At 57.9% G+C, this 17998-nt stretch overlaps 2 protein-coding genes across 5 annotated transcripts; both read right to left on the reverse strand.

Annotated features, from left to right (window-relative positions):
- Positions 1-578: 578 nt before the first annotated feature.
- Positions 579-4370, reverse strand: LOC106541085 (cytochrome P450 2G1). Of its 4 annotated transcripts, none has more exons than XM_014056414.2 (9): positions 4179-4370; positions 3534-3696; positions 3188-3337; positions 2916-3076; positions 2567-2743; positions 2031-2172; positions 1212-1399; positions 987-1128; positions 579-760 (listed from the first exon to the last, which is right to left on the reverse strand). In XM_014056414.2, the coding sequence occupies exons 1-9, from the start codon at positions 4356-4358 to the stop codon at positions 579-581; spliced, it is 1485 nt and encodes a 494-aa protein (XP_013911889.1). In that variant the 5' UTR covers positions 4359-4370. The 4 variants fall into 4 exon arrangements, with proteins under 4 accessions (XP_013911889.1, XP_087583726.1, XP_087583729.1 ...); XM_087727600.1 differs by having other exon boundaries at positions 960-1128; positions 4179-4358; XM_087727603.1 differs by lacking the exon at positions 3188-3337 and having other exon boundaries at positions 4179-4358.
- Positions 4371-9655: 5285 nt separating this feature from the next.
- On the reverse strand, positions 9656-16030 carry LOC106541107 (cytochrome P450 2G1). The gene is made up of 9 exons (XM_087727596.1): positions 15823-16030; positions 13555-13717; positions 13316-13465; positions 12700-12860; positions 12209-12385; positions 11443-11584; positions 10955-11142; positions 10395-10536; positions 9656-10048 (listed from the first exon to the last, which is right to left on the reverse strand). Exons 1-9 carry the CDS (start codon positions 16000-16002, stop codon positions 9867-9869), a joined length of 1485 nt encoding a protein of 494 aa, XP_087583722.1. The 5' UTR covers positions 16003-16030; the 3' UTR covers positions 9656-9866.
- Positions 16031-17998: the final 1968 nt, after the last annotated feature.

Here is a 17998-nt window from a genome sequence, read left to right on the forward strand (position 1 = left end):
CAGGAAGGGGCTGCGGTGGGGGGAGGAGAGACGAGAGGCAGGCTCCGGCGAAAGAGCCAGACGGAGCTGGAAGGAATACCTAGCCGGCTTTAGGGCATTTTTTAATACCTCCAGATGGTTCTGACTGGAGTCTCCAGCAACTGAATTGAGCACACTCCGCTCCAAATCTCTCTCCCCTCCAGGAGAAGGTCTTAGGCGGGGTGTGGGTGGGTGCAGCAACCCTCTACGGGCGCCAGTGGGGCAGAGAGAAGAGCAGAGGCCAGAGCTCCCAGTTGGGGTTGGAGGGAAGCAGTTTCCCCAGGGCTAAACACAACTGGGATGCTATGGGCTCCTCCTCCACAGATGCCCCCCCTGTTCCCCTGGATTGGGATCTGGACCAGAACAGGGGCTGCTCTGAGGAAGGGATCCATTTGACCCAGCAGATCCCTGCGATCTGCTTCCCCGGCCCAGCAGGAGGCAGGGAGGCGCCCAGGACAAGAGCCACCTGGATGGAAACCTGTCCCAGGGGGGAGGGCTGTGGGGCTCAGACAGGACAGCCTCAGGAAGGGGGCTGGAGAGAAGCAGGCAGATGCCCACAGTCAGCGAGGCAGCATGCTCAGCTGGTAGACGGGGGGGATGTTCCCAAAGCCGCTCATTTTGGGGGAGACGTCGATGTCCTTGGGGTGCAGAGATGACTTGAGCGAGAAGTTCTGCAGGATGGTGGTGAAGTAGAGGAAGAGCTCCATCCGAGCCATGGCTTCCCCCAGGCAGACGCGTTTCCCTGGAGGAGAGGAGAGACATCAGCCACAAGGAAGCCCTGTCCACCGAGGGAGACCGTTCCCCTTCTCTTGGCCAAGAGGGTCACCACCTTTTCAAGGCCTCGGGGAGGGGGGGAGGGGGAGGGCCGTAACTCCGCCCCTTGGCCTCGGCTGTGCTGCCCCTTGTGCTGCCCTGGTCAGGTGCCCCAGAGCAAGGACAGCCGAAGGGGAAAAGGCCCCGGCCCTCACCAGAGGAAAACGGCACAAAGGCCTCGTTCTTCTTGAAACGGCCATTTTCATCCAGGAAGTGTCCGGGGTTGAAGTTCTCGGGGTCGCTGAAATATTTGGGGTCCCGTAAGGCTGAGCCAAGCAGGGGGAAGACGTCCGTGCCCTGCAGAAACACAAACTCAGACTGAGGCTCCGTTCACCAGGGATCATCGCTGCACACGGCCCCTTCCTCTCGGGGAGCCTCACCTTCGGCAGAAGGTACCCCCGGAACTGAGTGTCCCGGATCACCGTGTGGGGCACTCCCATGGGGACAATGTCCGTCACCCTCTGGATCTCGTGGACTACGGCATCCGTGTAGGGCATCTTCAGCCGGTCTTCCGTGGCAGGAAGGCGACTGGGGCCGATGACCTGGTCAATCTCCTTGTAGATCTTCTCTGCCGAAACATCAAGGAAATCCTTCTGGGAGAACACGAGTGGCCCAGGCCTCTCAACCCAGTGGGGGCCACTGCCTCGGGCCCCTTAGTCAGGAGAGACCTGGGTGAGCCTCTGAAGCTAAAGAGGCCCAGAGCCTCCCCCTCCCCTCTTTCCAAAGCCCCACGGCCCCCATCCTCAAGGCAGAAGCATCAGGTGGGAATAGATTCACCCAAGAGACACATCCCCAACCTTTATGGCATTGCATTGCAGCCCAATAAAAATTATTCTGCTCACCCACCCACATTCCTGCTACACCCTCAGAAATATTCCTGCTGCGGGTGACCAGCGGACCTTCTCTTTGACCTGGTCTGAGAGGAAGAGAAGCTGCTTTCCCCACGAGGACTAATTAACTTCCTTTTTTAAAGCCATCTCACACCTGTTTCATTAAGAGCCCACCAGGCTCTCAAGCCACGGAAGGGCTGCCTTCTCCATTCTGACGGGTCTTCTGTAAGCTGCCCATTGAGGTGAATGCCCGTGCTCCATTCAGGCAGCTGAGAGTCTCTCCCGGTGGGGTGGGGGGGAGTCTGTGGGAGGAAGCTGCCTCCCCTCGGACACCTCCATGCAAACGGCTCCAGAGCTTGTCCAGCCTACCTTCCACTTCTGGGTACTTCATCAAGAAAAGGAGTCCGTATCTCAGGGTGGAGCTGACGGTTTCCGTCCCAGCAAAGAAGAGGTTGAGGGTGGTCAGGACCAAATTCTTCAGGTTGAATTCGGTGGAAGGGTTTCCTTTTTCCTTCGAGAGAAGAAAGGCCTCGTCTCAGCAGGGTCTGCATGGTGAGTAGAGGCCCCGTGGATCCAGGAGGTCCAGGTTTACAAGCCACTCGCTTATTTACTAGATGGGGATTCTGGACCTGAAATGTAATGATGGCTGCCCAAAACTCCTGGGGTAGCAGAGGAAGCAGGCTGGGGGAGACCAATCTAAGGTGGGGGACCGCCTAGCATCACCAGGCAGGTCCACCGCCTGTGTTGCAGGGAGAAGAAATGGCTCCTGAGATGGCTTCCTACTCCTTCCTAGCCTCGTGGGATGGACTCCAGGGGGAATTTCCACCCATTTCCCACTCAGCCCCATCTTTTAGTCTTTCAGATTCCCGGGCTTCTCCCTGTGGGTGAGAAACTCCCGGCGGTACCTTCTCCATCTGGATGAGGAAGCAGTCAATGAAGTCGCGAGGGTTGCTGGGATCCAGCGTTGCCTGGTTGGTTTTGATCTTCCCGGCAATGAAGTCCTTCAGGTCCTCAACCAGGTAGTAAACGCGGTTGTGTCTTCCTGGCAGGTACTGCATGATGCAGGAATACATGTCGTAGAGCTGGGAGGCAAAGCAGAGAAACCCGGTGTGTTTATGGGGCAAAATGAGCAGCCTGGCACTAACCGGAGTCGACCCAGGAAGAGGTCTGCTCTGGGTTCCGCCAGGGAGAGCCCGTCGGGAGGATCCTCCTGGCCCACCCCGGGGGAAAGCCTGTTCCACGATTGCCCACTACCTGTGCCAAAGGGGTGCTCATCTCCATAAAACTTTCGTTGATCATTTGCAGCAGGGAGAGGAAGGTCTTATCTTCGTAGTCGAAGCGGCTGCCAAAGACCACGGAGCTGATGACGTTGGAGACCGTGCGGCTCAGGAAGAAGGTGGGGTCGAAGGGCTGGCCTGAGGGACCGGAAGAAGCAAAGGTCTACCTGAGGATGCGGCTTTCCCTGACCCGGAGGCACGCGAAGCCCCAGCTCCAGTCAGGCGTTGCTGAGCCTGCTCATCACCCACCTTTGGTTTTCCTGATTTCCTCCATCAAATACTGGGCCTCCTCCTGGATCCGCTCTTCAATGGACCTCTTGCCCATCCCAAAGTTCCTCAAGGTGGTGAGGGAGAAGCGACGGAGCTGCTTCCAGCGTTCCCCGTTGGCAAAAGCGACTCCTGGAAAGCAAGGGTCCATCCTTCCTTTGAAGGCTCCCTCTTCAGTCCCATAAAAACACTTCCCTCTCTGAAGCCCTGAACCAGGCAGGAGATGAGGGAGCTCACCCGCAATGTCCCCTCAACCTCCCACTGGCTTCTGCTTCTGCTAGGAAACCTGGGTTCTCTTGGGCAGACGCCCTGGATCTGCTCTACTCACCAAAACCATTGAAGTTCCGGTCAATGCTGGCTATCTCCCCTCTGCCGCTGAACTCCTCAGCCTGGTCCACCAGAGCTTCCTTCACTGTGTCGTGCCCACACAGAACCACCACCCGCCGTGGGCCCAGATAGACTGTGAACACCGGCCCATATTTCTCTTTCAACTGCGGGAAAGGCCACGGAGAGAAGGTCACGAAAGGCTCCCACTTGGGGTCGTGGCAGCAACTTCAGGCCAGAGGCAGGACAGTTTGTCTGGAGAAATCTAGATCTTCGATAACTCTAAAATGGATTTAGACTGATCTACTCTCCAAGAAGGATTCCAGCAGCCTTGATGAGCCTTCGGTGGCACATCCACGGTCGGGAGCTGCCTATCCCCGGAGGCTGCTTACTTTAGGGCTAATAATGGGGTGGCATCGCCTTCAGGCACTGGTGCTCTGGTTGGCTCTGGTTGGCTTTTCCTCCATTTTTTATGGACCCCTAGAGATACTTGAGGAACTGGGGGGGAGAGGGGGTTATTCATTCCCAGAGCTTAGAATGGCTCCTTCTGGGCAACCTGGAGCTTCTGCTCAGCCAGCCCATGAGCTTGAGGACCTCCGATCCGCCTTTCTGCCCTGCACCTCCTTGCACCAAAGAGGGGACAACTCACCGCCAGGAAGGACTTGAAGGGCTCGCTGGTTTTCACCTGCAGGATATTGCCAAGGAAGGGCAGCGGGGTGGGTCCTGGGGGCAGCTTCCCTTCTTTGTGCATCCGCTTCCATGCAGAGATGAGCAGCAAGCAAGAGAAGCAAATGCCTAGGAAGATGCCTACTGTGCCCCCGAGCTCCATGATGACCAGGCGGGAAATGCACCTGGGGCCCCCAGGACCTGCTGCTATTTATCTGCCTCTCCCGGCACTGGAACCTGGGAGCTGAGCAGGAAAAGAAGATTGGGTTTCAAAGCCACGTTTGTTGGGCACCTGGCAGGGAGGGAGGGAGGGAGGGGGCATCTCCCTGGGCAGGAAGGGCTTGTGGAGGTCTTCTGGCCTAAGGCGAGGGCGGCTTTGCCATCTTCCCACCTCAACTGGGACAGAATCTCCACAACCAGAGTTAGATGTGTTGAAAAGATGACTTTTCGGACCCCAATTGAAGAGGCGGGTCCGCCTTTCAGAGGCTGGTGAGTTTTGGCCCCTCAGTCCAGAAACCGCCCAGGAGACCCTCCCCCTTCACCAAATGACCAGAGAGTAGAACAAGAGGGGATGCAGGGATATTTTGTCAGCGACATCCGGAGGGCCAAAGGACACTTCAAGGGTGCTTTGGAAGAGTCTTCGGTGGGCCTGGACTCCCGGGGGTGAGGCCTCTGGGCAACAGGAGGGCTGCAGACAATATCCACGGTGACTACCAGAATCTTGACCAAGCGCATTACAAAATATGCCGTTTGCTTTGAGTTAAAACACAAAGAAGGAATTCTGAAGTACATCCAGCTTGAGTTTTGGTTCCCAGAAGGGCCAGGAGGGGAGGCTGTGCTTGGGCCAAAGTTTTCTCTATTGACCGGCCCAGAAAAGGGTCAAAGTCGGGAGGAGACAAAACATCCTGGCCAACCAGATTTCTTCTTGGCCAGAGCAGTATTGGGGGGGAGGGGAGGCAATTAGCAGTGTCTTGCCAGTTCTCAGGGAGCAGGGAGGGGCTGCTTTGGCACCGACTCTCCCTTATGTGGTCCTTGGGACCAGCTTGCCTCCCCACTCTCCCCACAGAGGAGCCCAATGGGCAGGATGCCAAAGGAGCCAGAATATTGATGCTTTCTTTGGGCCTGAGCCCGCTGCACGCCAAACGTGGCGTCAAGGCTACGCTTGGCAAAGGCTGCCCTGTGGTGATCCCAGAGCTCAGCCGGCGGATTGCCTCGTTTTCCATCAACCTCAGGCTCCTTCCTTCTCAATGAAGGAGGATGAAGAAGGAGGGTGTCAGCATCCTTCCCTTGAACCCAACCGCAGACTCCCTCCCCTTCCCTCCTCAGTTACATAACAGCCGTCGTCCTGCGAGGGCCCCTCTGGAGGAGCTGCCTCGATACTGAAGGAGGGTGGCAGTTATGTAAAGGTGATTGGATTACCTCTTGACTGATATTGCATAATAGGTTCCCCCCTCCCCCGCCCTCTGTGGCTCCTGCCCACTTGTGGCACAATCCCTTGGGAAGCAAAGGGGGGCAAGGGGGCAGCTGGGTGATGGTCCGGCTAGATGTCTCTGGGCTTGAAGGTTGCACTGGGAAGTTTCCATCAGGAGATGGGTTGACCCTTCAAACAATCCTGTGAACTCTGCACAGGCACCTTTGAGCAGGAAAGGGGTGGGGTGTTTTCCAAATAAAAAAGCCTCCATTTTTGCATTCTCCATGAGAATGCAACGGCCTCAGTTTCCGTGGTTTTTTTCCCTTTCTTGCAGCACATCCCTCATCGTTTTTCCACTGAAAGACCAGAGGATCAAACTTTGACGTTATCTTTCGCTGAGGGCCAGGAAGGCAGAATGCGCAATCTGGCCCAGGGGCAACCGGCAGGGGGTGGCATGAAGGGGACTGGAGTTCATGGCCGGTTGCCTGAGTTTCAAGGAAAGGTTGTGATTACGGCCTCCACCTGGGCTCAAGCAGGAGGCTCCGCCAAGCGCTTTGATGGCACAAAGGGTCCATTTCCCACCACGCTGTGGGCGTGAGAGTGTTTGTGTTGCTGGACACGGCCTCAGAGGGAGAGACACCCCCCCCCATTTTGAGCTCTTGGGGAGGGTCTGTTCTGGGGTGGCAAGCAAGAGGGCTGTCCTTTCCCCCAAGAGGTGGCACCTTCTCTGGACTGCGGAGTCTGGGGAAAACCCCCTGCCCCCCTCCTGCTCCAGTGGTCTGCCTGCTTTGCTCCAGTAGAGGGTGGCGCGTCCACCGTGGAACGTGGCCTTGCTCGGCTGGAATGCCCCTGCACATCTCCCCACTGGCAGGGGCCCACAACTGCCGGGGCCCCAGGGACTGTGGCTCCTGGGCTGCCTTCGTGTTCCAGCTCTGGTGGCCGTGGAGGGCGTGTGGTCCCAGACCCCTCCTCCACGCTTGCTGGGCCCCCAGGAAGCAGGAACTGTTCTCCTTTCCCTGCTGGCAATTCCCTCCTGCCAGGAAGCAGGGAAACCTTCTTGAAATGCCCTCCGCCCCCCATTCGATCCTCCCCAATGCCAAACATCGGGTTCTGCCACGTGCCTTGCCCACACCTTGGCCTCTGGGTGTGCTTTGCCCTGTGAAATTCCACTTGTGAAAGGGCTTACACAACACTCCCTCGCACACGGTCTCCTGTAAACACCAGGCCCGTTTCTGTCCCGCTTCCTCGGAAACCAAGCCAAGAGGAGCCCTGGCAGACAAAGGGCCGGGCCAGGAGGGCACGAGCCTCGTGAGAACCTTGAGGTGGGGGGGGGGGGCAGGAAACCGGAGCCCTTCCCGGAGCTCCCATTGTGAGCGGAGAAAGTGGCTTAAGCCGAGGACGGAAGCTTACATAAAGCTCTCTCCCTTCGCAGGGCAGGCTTTGCCAAGCTCACCGGGGGCAGGCGGGGGGCTTCAGGGGGGCTCAGAGGGTCACAGCCAGGGGGGCCCCCTTTAAAACAGCTGCTCTCCGACTGCCAAAGGGTCCTGAGTGAGGGAAGGGGAGGAAAAGAGCATCCAGGGAGGCTCCATGCGGGTCAGGGGTTGAGGAAGCCCAGGGCACTTGACCCCTGCCCCCCCATGCCATTCCTCAAGCTTTGCTCCCAACCAGAGTTCTGAACAACCTGTTGGTGTAACTGGATCTGCCAAAGAGGTCAAGAGCTTTGAAATGTTTGTGCTCCGCAACCCACATTCCTCCGAGGGCCGATGGTTTCTTCAGACAGATACTCCACAGGTGGAGCAAGAGATGGCAGCATGCCCCCGGGCACTCCACAGGCCCTTCCTCCCTTGTTGCCTTAGTTGTGGGGTTGTGTTTCTCTTTGCCAAGCCCTGTGGCTGCAGGGCAGGGGAGCAGTTCTCGCTTCAGAGGCTGGCAGCACCCGGGGGCTGGAACACCTCCTGGCCTCAGCCCAGAGGTTGGCAAGTGGCCTCCAGCAGGCCTGGCTGACCACGGCTGCTGCCACCCAATGCCCTCTGTGAGGGCTATGTTGTCAAGAGGTCCCAGGCAGCCGGCAAAAGGGGCTCGTCTTTTGCCTTGAGATCACAAGTGGTGTTGAAGGCACGTCTTTGCCCAAACTTCCCATGTTGGATGGGCAGCTTCTGGCCCCCTCCCTATGCCTCCCCCCCCCCCGACAAAGCCCAGGCTGGCGAGAGGAATTCAGGGGGTTGCAAGGGAACGGCTGACCCAGGAAACCTTTTAAGTCAGAACATGCTCAAAGGCAAAATTGAACTCATAATCTCAGGAATGCCTGTGGTTTTCTGACAGTGAATGGCAGCTGTTGGGGGCATTCAGGGTCTGGATGAAGTCTGTGGGGGGAGGGGAGAAAGAGCTTTAATCCCAATTATGATCCCGAGCCCAGAAAGGCTGCATTGCAACGGGAGCCCTTTGTGTCCAGCGACTCCTTCGGCCCTTCACGCTCTTGCCTCCTCCTCCCCCCAATTTATATTATGGCCATAGGACAGCATAGTATTATTATTACTATACAATTGTATCACAGCGGCCAGTTGTTTCGCCGGATTTGGCATTGGTTACTAGTCGGGCCCCACCCAGGGGCCTAGGACGTCGTAACGTATTTTCGTAATATGCGTGCAGATCCAAGCAGTGTGGCTTTTTGCATTTGACTGATGGTGATTTTGTCAATTTTTAACTGTTTTAAATGTAATTCCAGTGCTTTTGGAATAGCACCCAGTGTGCCAATTACCACTGGAATTACCACTGCTGGTTTGTGCCATAGTCGTTGGATTTCGATTTTTAAGTCCTGGTATCTTGCGATTTTTTCATGTTCCTTCTCGGCGACCCTGCTATCACCTGGTATTGCGATGTCTATGATTGTGACCTTATTTTTCTCAACCAATGTGATGTCGTTTTGTTGGCTGGTCCACTTGTAGCCCACTTGTCGACGGATGTCCAGGGACCCCAACATCCGCCGCGACCCTTGTTAACCTGTGCGACGACCGATGCGGTATAAAATTTTTATTTGTTTCTTTCACCATATTGTATGGGTTGGTGGTTTTTTTTAATGGGACCAGTTGCCAACCTGACCCCAACCCTCCTCCTTTCTCATCCGGGCTTGGGACCGGCAACGGCGGAGTTGTTGTTGTTGTTGTTGTTATTATTATTATTATTTCTCCTTCTTCCCGATTGCACTGGAACAAATAATTCAGATCGGATTCCGTGGCTGCACTTGCCCAATATCCCACTTAGCATCTTCCTGGATTGATCTTCTGGGGGCTCTTATCAAACGGGGTGAATGTGGGGGCGCTGAGGGTTGAGTGCCCTGGGGAAGGACTCTGCGGCTGAGCTGTGCACCTGGTGTGAAGGTGGGAGCTCTGGGTGGAGAAAGGTGCTGTTGCTTTGGGGGTCACCTCATTTCTGGTGAGCCGCTTCCCCTTCGGCTGACTCTGGGCTGCGGCCCATCAGCAGCTCTTTCAGATTCCGCTGACGCTCGGCCAGTCCGGCTGGCTGCTCCGGTCCTGCAAGAGGGCTGCTCCTGCTCAGCTGGCATGGAGGCCTCTCCTGGGATTCGCCCAGAGTCTGCCCCAAGAAGGTGACTGTAGCGCGGCACGCAGCGGTGCTGCCTGGTAGCCATTCTCTCCAGCCCTGCAAGGCGGTTGAAGGAGGCCGGGCAATGCAGGCCAGTTGCTCTAGTGGCCCAAGCAACAGGACCCCTGAAGGACCCCTGTCCTCCTGTCCAGCCCCCTCCGCACCTCACAAAGCGGGAGTCCACCCACAGGGGGCATCCCGAGTGCCACACTTGGGGCCATCTGGTCCGGGAGACCCGGTGGCTCTTTATGGCCCTGTGCTGGGCAGATCCTCCGGCTTTTGCTCTCTCTTATTTTTCTGCTTTGCTCTCTTGAAGCAGCACCACACAGTGATTATGCAGGAAACACACACACACACACACACACACACACACACACACACACAAACACACACACAGAGACACACACACACAGACACACAGGGCTTAGAAGAAACCAAGGCTGCACCAGTTCCAGCCACCTGCATCCCCGCAAAGCTTTATATTTTCAAGGCAAACACCTGGAAGAGGCATCTTGTCCCAGCCCCTCAGGAATCCTGGCCCCCCGGGGGGGGGTGTCGCAGAGAAGGGGACCGTGCAGCCCCCCCCCCAAGTCCAGCTGGTGCAAAAGCACAGGAGCGCAGAGGCAGGGTGCGCTGGGACGCCCACTCGGCTCCTTCCTCTCAGCGGGGGACGACCGAGAGGTCGTAGAGGGGCGGGATGGTGGCAAAGCCGAACTCCTGGGGGGTCAGGTCGATGTCCTTGGGATCCACCAGGGGCTTCAGCCGGAACCGCTGCAGGATGGTGGTGAGGAAGAGGAAGAGCTCCATCCGGGCCAGAGCTTCCCCCAGGCAGACGCGCTTCCCTGCGAGGAGAGGGTGGGAGGAGCAGCCTTACCCTCTGGGCAGCTCCAGGCCGTGTCCTGGCCGGAAGCTGGATGGGCAGGAGCCGCTTACCCCTCCCTGGGAAAGGAAAGGCCGCTGCCTAGAGGGCAACCTTCCCCCCTGCCTCCTGGGCTCCTGAGTTGCCAGGGGGGGGCAAAGGGGGGTCCAGGGTGCGCAGGAAATGCTGAGGCAGCCCCCAGGGCCAACTTGGCACTGACACCGGAAAAGTCCGTAAGAGCAAACACCCCAAGGGCAGCCGAGGAGCCTGGCCCGGGAGGGTGGGGGGAGGAAAGGGGGGGAGAAGGGGGGGAGAAGGGGGGGCTCTACCTGCAGAGAAGGGGACGAAGGCCTCGTTTTTCTTCAGCTGCCCGTTCTCATCCAGGAAGTTCTCCGGGTGGAATCCTTGGGGGCTTTTGAACTTGGTGCCATCATGCAGGACGGTGCTGAGCATGGGAAGGACCTCTGTGCCCTGAGGAGGAGGAGAAGCGCCAGCTCAGAGGCTCTTTCGCCCAGCTGGCACAAGATGCCCGAGCGATCTGGGCAAGGCGGCCAAGAGACGCTCTCCTTTTTGCACTGAGAGAGTGGGGGGGGTTGGATGGGTGCCTGGGCTTCCCTTCTCTCCTCCAATCCTTTGGGACCCCCATCAACCCCTCCCCCCATCACACCTGGCCGGCTGGGTGGGCAGAGGGGAGGCACTGCCTTTGGGCCATTCGCAATCTGCCCCCTCGGGGTGGGCACTCTCCGCCTGGGGCTCCTGCATGCTGGCCAGCCCTTCTTGGCCCCCTGATCCCTTTGCCCGATCCTGCTGGGCAGCCCGGCCAGAAGCCGGAGTGGCAACATGCCAGCCCCATGCCCCTTGGCCCCCCCTCCCTCCCCAAGGCTCTGACCTTCGGGATGAGGTAGCCTCTGAATTCCGTGTCGCGGGTGACCGCGTGGGCCACGTTCATGGGGATGAGGTCGCTGAACCGCTGCACTTCGTGGATGACCGCGTCCACGTAGGGCATCTGGCTCCGGTCTTCAATGTTGGGGATCCGGTTCTGGCCAATCACACGGTCGATTTCCTCCTGCATCTTTGCTGGCAAAAGGTGGCCTTGAACTTAGTGGCTTCGACTGCACTCTCTCTGACGTGCCCGGATCAGTGGCTGGGGGGCCAAGGATCTGGGCAGGAGGGCTCAAGGGCTGTGGGGCTGGCTTCCGCCCCACGGCAGGGGAAGCTCCTGGCCTCACCTCCCACGTGGGTGGCTCACAGGCTGGGTTCAGGCCTTTGTGCAGCTCACAGCAACTTCTCTCTGGCCCAGCAACCCCGATGGCACTTGGGGGGGGGGGCTGCTTCCTGGCCTAGAGTGGGACTGAATCACCCCCCTCCCCAAAATACCTTGCACTTCGGGGTACTTCATCAGCAACAGAAACCCATATCGCAGGGTGGAGCTGACCGTCTCCGTCCCAGCAAAAAACAGGTTCAGGGTGGTCAACTCCAGGTTCTTCTGGTTGAATTCGCTCTCCGGATTGTCCTTCTCCTGAAGGCCAAGTGGATACCAAGGGCATGATAAGCTTGGGGGAGGGCTGGAAGAAGGCTTTTCAGCCGGATTGGGGGGGGGGGTGCACACCAGGCGAGACAAGCCCTGCTTGCGGGCTGACCAAGCGCCGGTCCCCCCAAAACAGAACTGGCCCTTTGGTCCTAGCCAGTGGCCGGACTGGCCAAGAGATTCCCAGGGGACAGGCTGCCTCCTCTGCCAGCCCCTTTCCTGCTTCACCTGCCTCCGTCCCCGTCTCTGCCAGTGCCCCAGTGCCCTCTGCAGGAAAGGAGCTGCCAATGCTGGGCGTCCCGAGGTTGCCCTTGGAGTGAGGGAGGGACGGCGGCTTGGAGCCTGGTGCAACTGCAGAGACTGTGGCCTGGTGAATTCCTGGACGCCCAACGTGCCCCTCGCTTTCCCCTTGGCTGGATTGGAAGTTCTTTTTACGAGACCCGGCTGAGAAGCGCCAGTCTCCCGGCCTTCCTGCCCTTTGGCGGTCTTGTTTGCTTAGGAAGGGGCAGCGTCCTCCTCCCCCGGGACATCTTTTGCCCCTTGGCAAAGCACCCACCCACCCACCCGTGCCTTGGAGCTGGGGAAGCCATCCTGGGCTCCCTCCCCGCCTCCCACCTTCTCCATCTGGATGAGAAAGCAGTCGATGAAGTCCCGGGGAGAGTTGGGGTCCAGGGTCTCCTTGTTCTTCTGCACCCTCCTGGCGATGAAGAGCCTCATGTCCTCCAGGATGTCATAGATCTTGGTGTGGGGCCCCGGGAAGTATCTCAGGAGGTTGACGTAGATATCGTAGAACTGCGGACGAGAGGCGAAGGATGTGTCAGAGAAGGGCGTCACCAAAGGGACTCAACGAGATCGATTAATCAATTAATTAATGCAGCATTTCAAGAATAAATCGGCAGATGCCTTTGCAGAATAAGGCTGACAGGAGAGGAACTGAAGTAATCCTGGAGGTTTTTTCCCTTTCCTCCCTCCTGGACCAGAGTTCTCAGCCTCCCAAGCCAAGCAGCTGCCCGGCGTCTTCGGACAGGGCCAGCTTGTCCGAGGGAGCAGAAGCCTCGCATCCTCCCATTTTGCTGCAGGGAGGCCAGGAGCTGTGGTGGAGCTACCTGAGACCAGCTGGTGCTCATCTCTCGGAAGCTGTCGTTCATCATCTTCATGAGAGCCAGAAATTCCTTGTCTTGGTAATCGAAACGGTTCCCAAAAACGATCGAACAGATGACGTTGGAGACGGAGCAGCTGAGGAAGGAGATGGGGCTGAAGGGCTTCTCTGGTGCCGAGGGAGGGAGGGAGGGAGGGAGGGAGGGAAGAAGAAAGGAGGGAGGGTCAACCGCTTTGGCCAGAAAGGTAAATGGTTTTCTCCTGGTTGTTTTGGGAGGGGTGGGGGCTGCTTCCCCTCCTCCCCTGCGGATCATTACTTGGAGAGGAAGGGGCGCCTGAGGCCTCTCGGACTCCGCAAAGGAAGGAGCCCCTTTCTGTGACGCTCTTTTTCAGGCCAAGCATCTCCTGGACCAGAAGCCTTCTAGTCCCAGCCCTGCCCAAGGCCTCCGGCCCCCTCCGGCCCCCTCCGGCCCCCTCCGGCCCCCTCCGGCCCTGGGATTCTAGGTTTATGTTCTGGGCATCTGGACATCTGACCTCGCATTGCTACAATGGGCTGGACGATCAGTCGGTCAGCCCAGAGGCCTTTCCAGCCGCCCCCTGCCCCTGCCCCCTCCCCAGCCTCACCTTGGGTCTTCTGAAATTCCTCCAGCAGGAACTGGGCCTCCTCCTGGATCCGCTCGTGGATGGATTTCTTCCCCATCCCAAAGTTCCTCAGGACGGTCAGGGAGAACCGGCGCAGCTGCTTCCAGCGCTCCCCCTCCGAAAAGACCACCCCTGGGGGCAGAGGAGAGCAATGGGCCCCGTGGCCAGGGAAGGGGGGCGGCCTGGCCTGCTCCCGCCCCGCCGACACCTGGGGTCCTCACCGTGGCCTTCGAAGGTCCTCTGCAGGGTGGGGTTGGTTTTCCTGCCGGAGAATTCCTCCGCCTTGTCAATCAGGGCCTCCTTCACTGCTTCGTAGCCACATAAGACCACGATCGGCCGGTTCCCGAAGTAGACGGTGAAGACGGGGCCATATTGCTCCCACAGCTGCACAGGAGAGAAGGGAACGCAGGTGGGCCTTGGCTTGCAACCACAACGGAGCCCAACATTTCGGTTGTTAAGTGAGACATTGGCCCATTTTACATTGTTAAGTGAATCACTGCAGCTGTTAGTAACCCGGTTGTTAAGTGAATGGCTTCCCCATTGACTTTGCTTGTCAGAAGGTCACAAAAGGGGACCCCGGGATCCGGGGATGCTGCGGTCGTCAGAAGTGTGAGACTGCTGCCAGCATCCTCAATTTTGGCCATGAGGAGGCCGCAAAGACCCTAACTGTGAAAAACGGGCGTAATTCACATTTTCCAGGGCTGTCGTAACTTTGAATGGTCACTAAGCAAACTCTCCAGAGTTCTCCTTCAGGTGGGGGGGGAGATGTTTTGGGGAGCAATTCTATAACCTAAGAGTATCCACCACCCCTACAACTTTCATTAGTCTCCTGCCTGGAATAATAATGATGAAACATCAGGAAATGCAAATGTCTCCTTCTCTGAGGGGAGGGAAACAGCCGTGGCGGAAATCCCTCCCAGAGGGAAAGTGGGCCACAGGGTGCTTCTTTCATCTGCCCCACCCTGAAGGGCTCCTCTTCCCACCTGCCTCCCCCGCTGACTCTTTGGACTCAGAGAGACACCCATCTCAAATTCACCCATCTCAAATTCAGCCGTTGGGCAACCGTGGGAAGCCAAGCCAGCTCAGCCGGAGGAAAGACTCGGATGGAGAACCGAGAGGGCTCCCAGGGCTGCAGGGCAGATGAAGGAGAAGGCGGCCCCTTCGTGAGGAGCCCCAGAGGTGCCCTTGCCAGAGGCAGACCCTCAGGGCCATCCATGTGGAAACCCGGAAGGGTTGGGATCCATCCAAGCTTCCCTGAACTTTGCTTCCAAGCTCTTCTTCCTCCACAAATGGCCCAGAGCCGACAGGACTCTGTCCGCGGAGGGCTAGGAATCCTTGGAAGGCAACCAGAGCTTCTCTGCTGTGGAAACCGGCCTCTGCCACCCTGGGAAGGGAGAGCAGCCAGGAGGGGTCCCGTCACTTTTGACTTGGGCTGAGCCGAGCCTCACCCATCCCCCGTGACTCTCTTATGTACAGACAGACAGACAGAGGCAGAGCTGTTAGTGGATTGAGCGCCTGGCGACGGACACCGGACGGACGTTTGCAGGGCAGCCACCGAAGGTGTCGTGAGGTGCAGTCTGAATGCCAGACGTCCTGCCTCATCAATCACCCGTTGCCTTGACACTCCAATTCTTGGAACAGGAACATAAATATTGTTTATTATTCCTTTATTCATCATGCAGCATAACACACTATGTACCCCTTAGTCCAAAGGAAAATTGCACAATGCCTCGCAGTTGCACCAAGGCAGAAGAGACCACACACACACACACACACACACACACACACACACACACACACACAAGTATTGAAAACAAAGCTTCCAAAATTCTAGAAAACGGCTCTGGGGAATCTTTTGACAACGGTGGCAGCATTTCTATCCTTCAGGTGTGTAGCTCAGGAAAGGAGACATTTGCATTTCCTGATGTTTCATCATTATTATTCCAGACAGGAGGCTAACGAAAGTTGTAGGGGTGATGGATACTCTTAGGTTATAGAATTGCTCCCCAAAACAACTTTGGGTGCCCTGCGTTTGGGGAGCGGCTTCCCTCTGCCAGCCGAGGAGCCTTGACAAGGTTCCCCAAGGAAAGCCAGCCGTCTTCCCAGCCCCACCAGGCAGATTCTCCAGAACCGCTGGAGCCTCGACAAGCCTCCCCTCATCTTGGTCCGAGTGGCTCCTCGGAGCCTGCTTGATCAGAAGGCGATTCTGACAAATCCGAGGACCGATGGAAACCCCTTTGCCAGGCGTCAAGGAGGTGAGAATGCATAAATGGAAGCCGAACAAGGAAGGAAAGACGACCGACCCAGATTGGACCCCAGATTGGACAGCCCAAAGAATCTCACGGGAGCTACAGGAAGAGGGTGCCAGGAGGAGATGGGGACCGTGGGAAGGAAGAGCTGGCTGAGGAGACCCAGGAGGGAGACCCTGGGCGTGAACGAGGGGGGAGCCTCTCCGGGGCTTCCCCTGGGCAAGCGGGGGGAGGACTCACCTTGAGGAGGGATGGCAAGGTCTCAAATGCCTTAATCTGCAGGAAGTTCCCAACCAGAGGCAGAGGAGTGGGCCCAGGAGGCAGCCGGCCCCTGGCAGAGGGCTTCCTGCGGACGAAGAGCAGGACGAGGTAGGAGAGGCAGGCAACCAAGAAGAGGGAGAGTGCGCTTGCCAGCTCCATGGTGCCAGCCTCTGTCCAGGCTCAGTGGGGTTGTGGGCATTTAACTGGGGCTGGGATTGGCACCACCTCTGGGTTATGCAAGAGCACCAGGTAAATATATCAAATGCTTAATCATGGATACTGGTGCCAAATCAGAAAGAAAGGTGGCTTTTTTTTTTTTGCAACATATGACCTAGGAGTCATCAGTCATATCTCTGTTTATGCCATGCCTTATCTCCTCGCTTCTCTTTGCTTTTCCCTGGTGCCCTGGGCATGGCTGCATTCCTGCCCAGGGACGGTCCTGGCATTGGGGGCCTCCCTCTGCCTCTCCACTCCAGGTGCTCCAGAAGACTCGGCAGCCACCACCTCCCAGGCCAGCTCAAGGGAGGGCAGCCCAGGAGCTCCAGCAGCCGCACCCGGAGACCCGGAGGAGAGGGGGGCAGTGGCAGGCCTGGGGCAGGGACCTTCGGGCACGGCAAGATCTGCTGGAGGTTGATTGATATTGATCGGTTTAAAAGATTTATAAGGCCACTCGTCTTAAAGATGACTTTGGGCAGCTCACGTTTAAGGGGACAGTTGTGCACAGCCCCAGCCTGGTGGGAAAATCTGCATCTGGCCGAAGTTAGCTGGCACAGCTACTGGGAGAGGCAGCTGTTTCCAGATGTTTTGGGGCCTTGACTTGGGGATCAGGAGCCCAGAGGCTCCCCTTTAAGACCAGAGGGGGGTTGGCATCTAATGTGGCCTCCGACTGGCATTTGGGCTTTGCTGCAGGCCAGGAAGCTCCTCTGCTGGAAATCTCCCCTGCACAAGAGCACCATAAGGTCAGGGCACCCCATTTGTGGGGCCAGACGTGGGGCGAGGCTGAAGCAGGACTATGACAGCATAGCCCCCCCCCCACTCTTGCCCCCGATGCTCCTGGGCCTGGGGATTGAGGCAGCAACAGCCTCCCAGTTGGATGTGGCAGCCCTTCAGGACCCTTCAGTGGGGACCCTCACTCAGGAGACCCCCTCCGACCGGGGCCCTTCCATAGGACTGGTGCCCACAGAACGCCTGGGCTTGGCAGGTGAAAGCCCACCAGGGCTGCCATGGGAGGCTGTTGGGAGACTGTTGACCCCCAGAGAAGAAACCAATGGGGAGACAGCGACCCCCCCTCCTCCCCACTGGAGGGCATCTGGAGAAGGCTTGTCAGGAGGCAGCTGTAGGAAATGCTGTGGGGGTCTTCCCTCCCCTGGACTCTATTTGCATCTTGTTAAGTTTTTTCGGGAAAGGCTCTTGCTAAGAGGAAAGCCAGGTTTGCACCACACCTGGAAGAGGACAGGTGGGGCAATTACCTGGGGATCAGCGGGGACCCCCCCCCCTTACTCCTTCCTTTGCGTTGGCAGCGCACAAAGTTGTGCCGTCTTCCTCTTGGGCGGCCCAAAGTCTTCCCTATTTGTTTGCGGTGGGAGTGAGGCAAAATCCCCCTTGCCATTTGTGTATATTGCTCCTAAGTGTAAATACACAATCAATTATTAACCATTTCCAGGCATTGGGGGCCCCTTCTGCCCCCAGCAGCAGCTGCCCAGAGGCCCCAGGGCAAAGCTCGCCCAGCGTCCGATGGGGGCCTGGAAGGGGGGGGGGATGTTGTGTTGTTTAGTCAGAAATGTTTTCTGTTTAAAATCGTCTCCTTGTGCTAACAGAAGCACCTTCGTCAACACCAAGGAGGCTCAGGTGGAGTTTGACCCCGGGAAGGCAGCCAGAGCAGCCAAAGGTGCAGAGACCTCCGCCCCTTAGAGGAGGAGGAGGAGCCCGGAGCAGAAGCCGCAGCCAGGCTGCCCCCCAACCACAGCTCGCCTTTGGGGACCCCCTTCTGGTGGGCCTCGGCTGCCTGTCCTAAAGCAATGAATACGGCGGCCGATGAGCTCTGCGCTGGGGCTGAAGGAGGGAGTGCCACAAAGTGATCCCCCCACTCACTGCCCCGCCTCTTTTCCAAGGGTCACTGCTGTGGGGGGGGGAGGTGGGCCGGAGGCGGCTGGGC

The sequence above is a fragment of the Thamnophis sirtalis genome, unplaced genomic scaffold (assembly GCF_051295495.1).
Source record: "Thamnophis sirtalis isolate CommonGarterSnake01/CBP01778 unplaced genomic scaffold, rThaSir2_p1.2 scaffold_13, whole genome shotgun sequence".
Classification (NCBI taxonomy): Eukaryota; Metazoa; Chordata; class Lepidosauria; order Squamata; family Natricidae; genus Thamnophis; species Thamnophis sirtalis.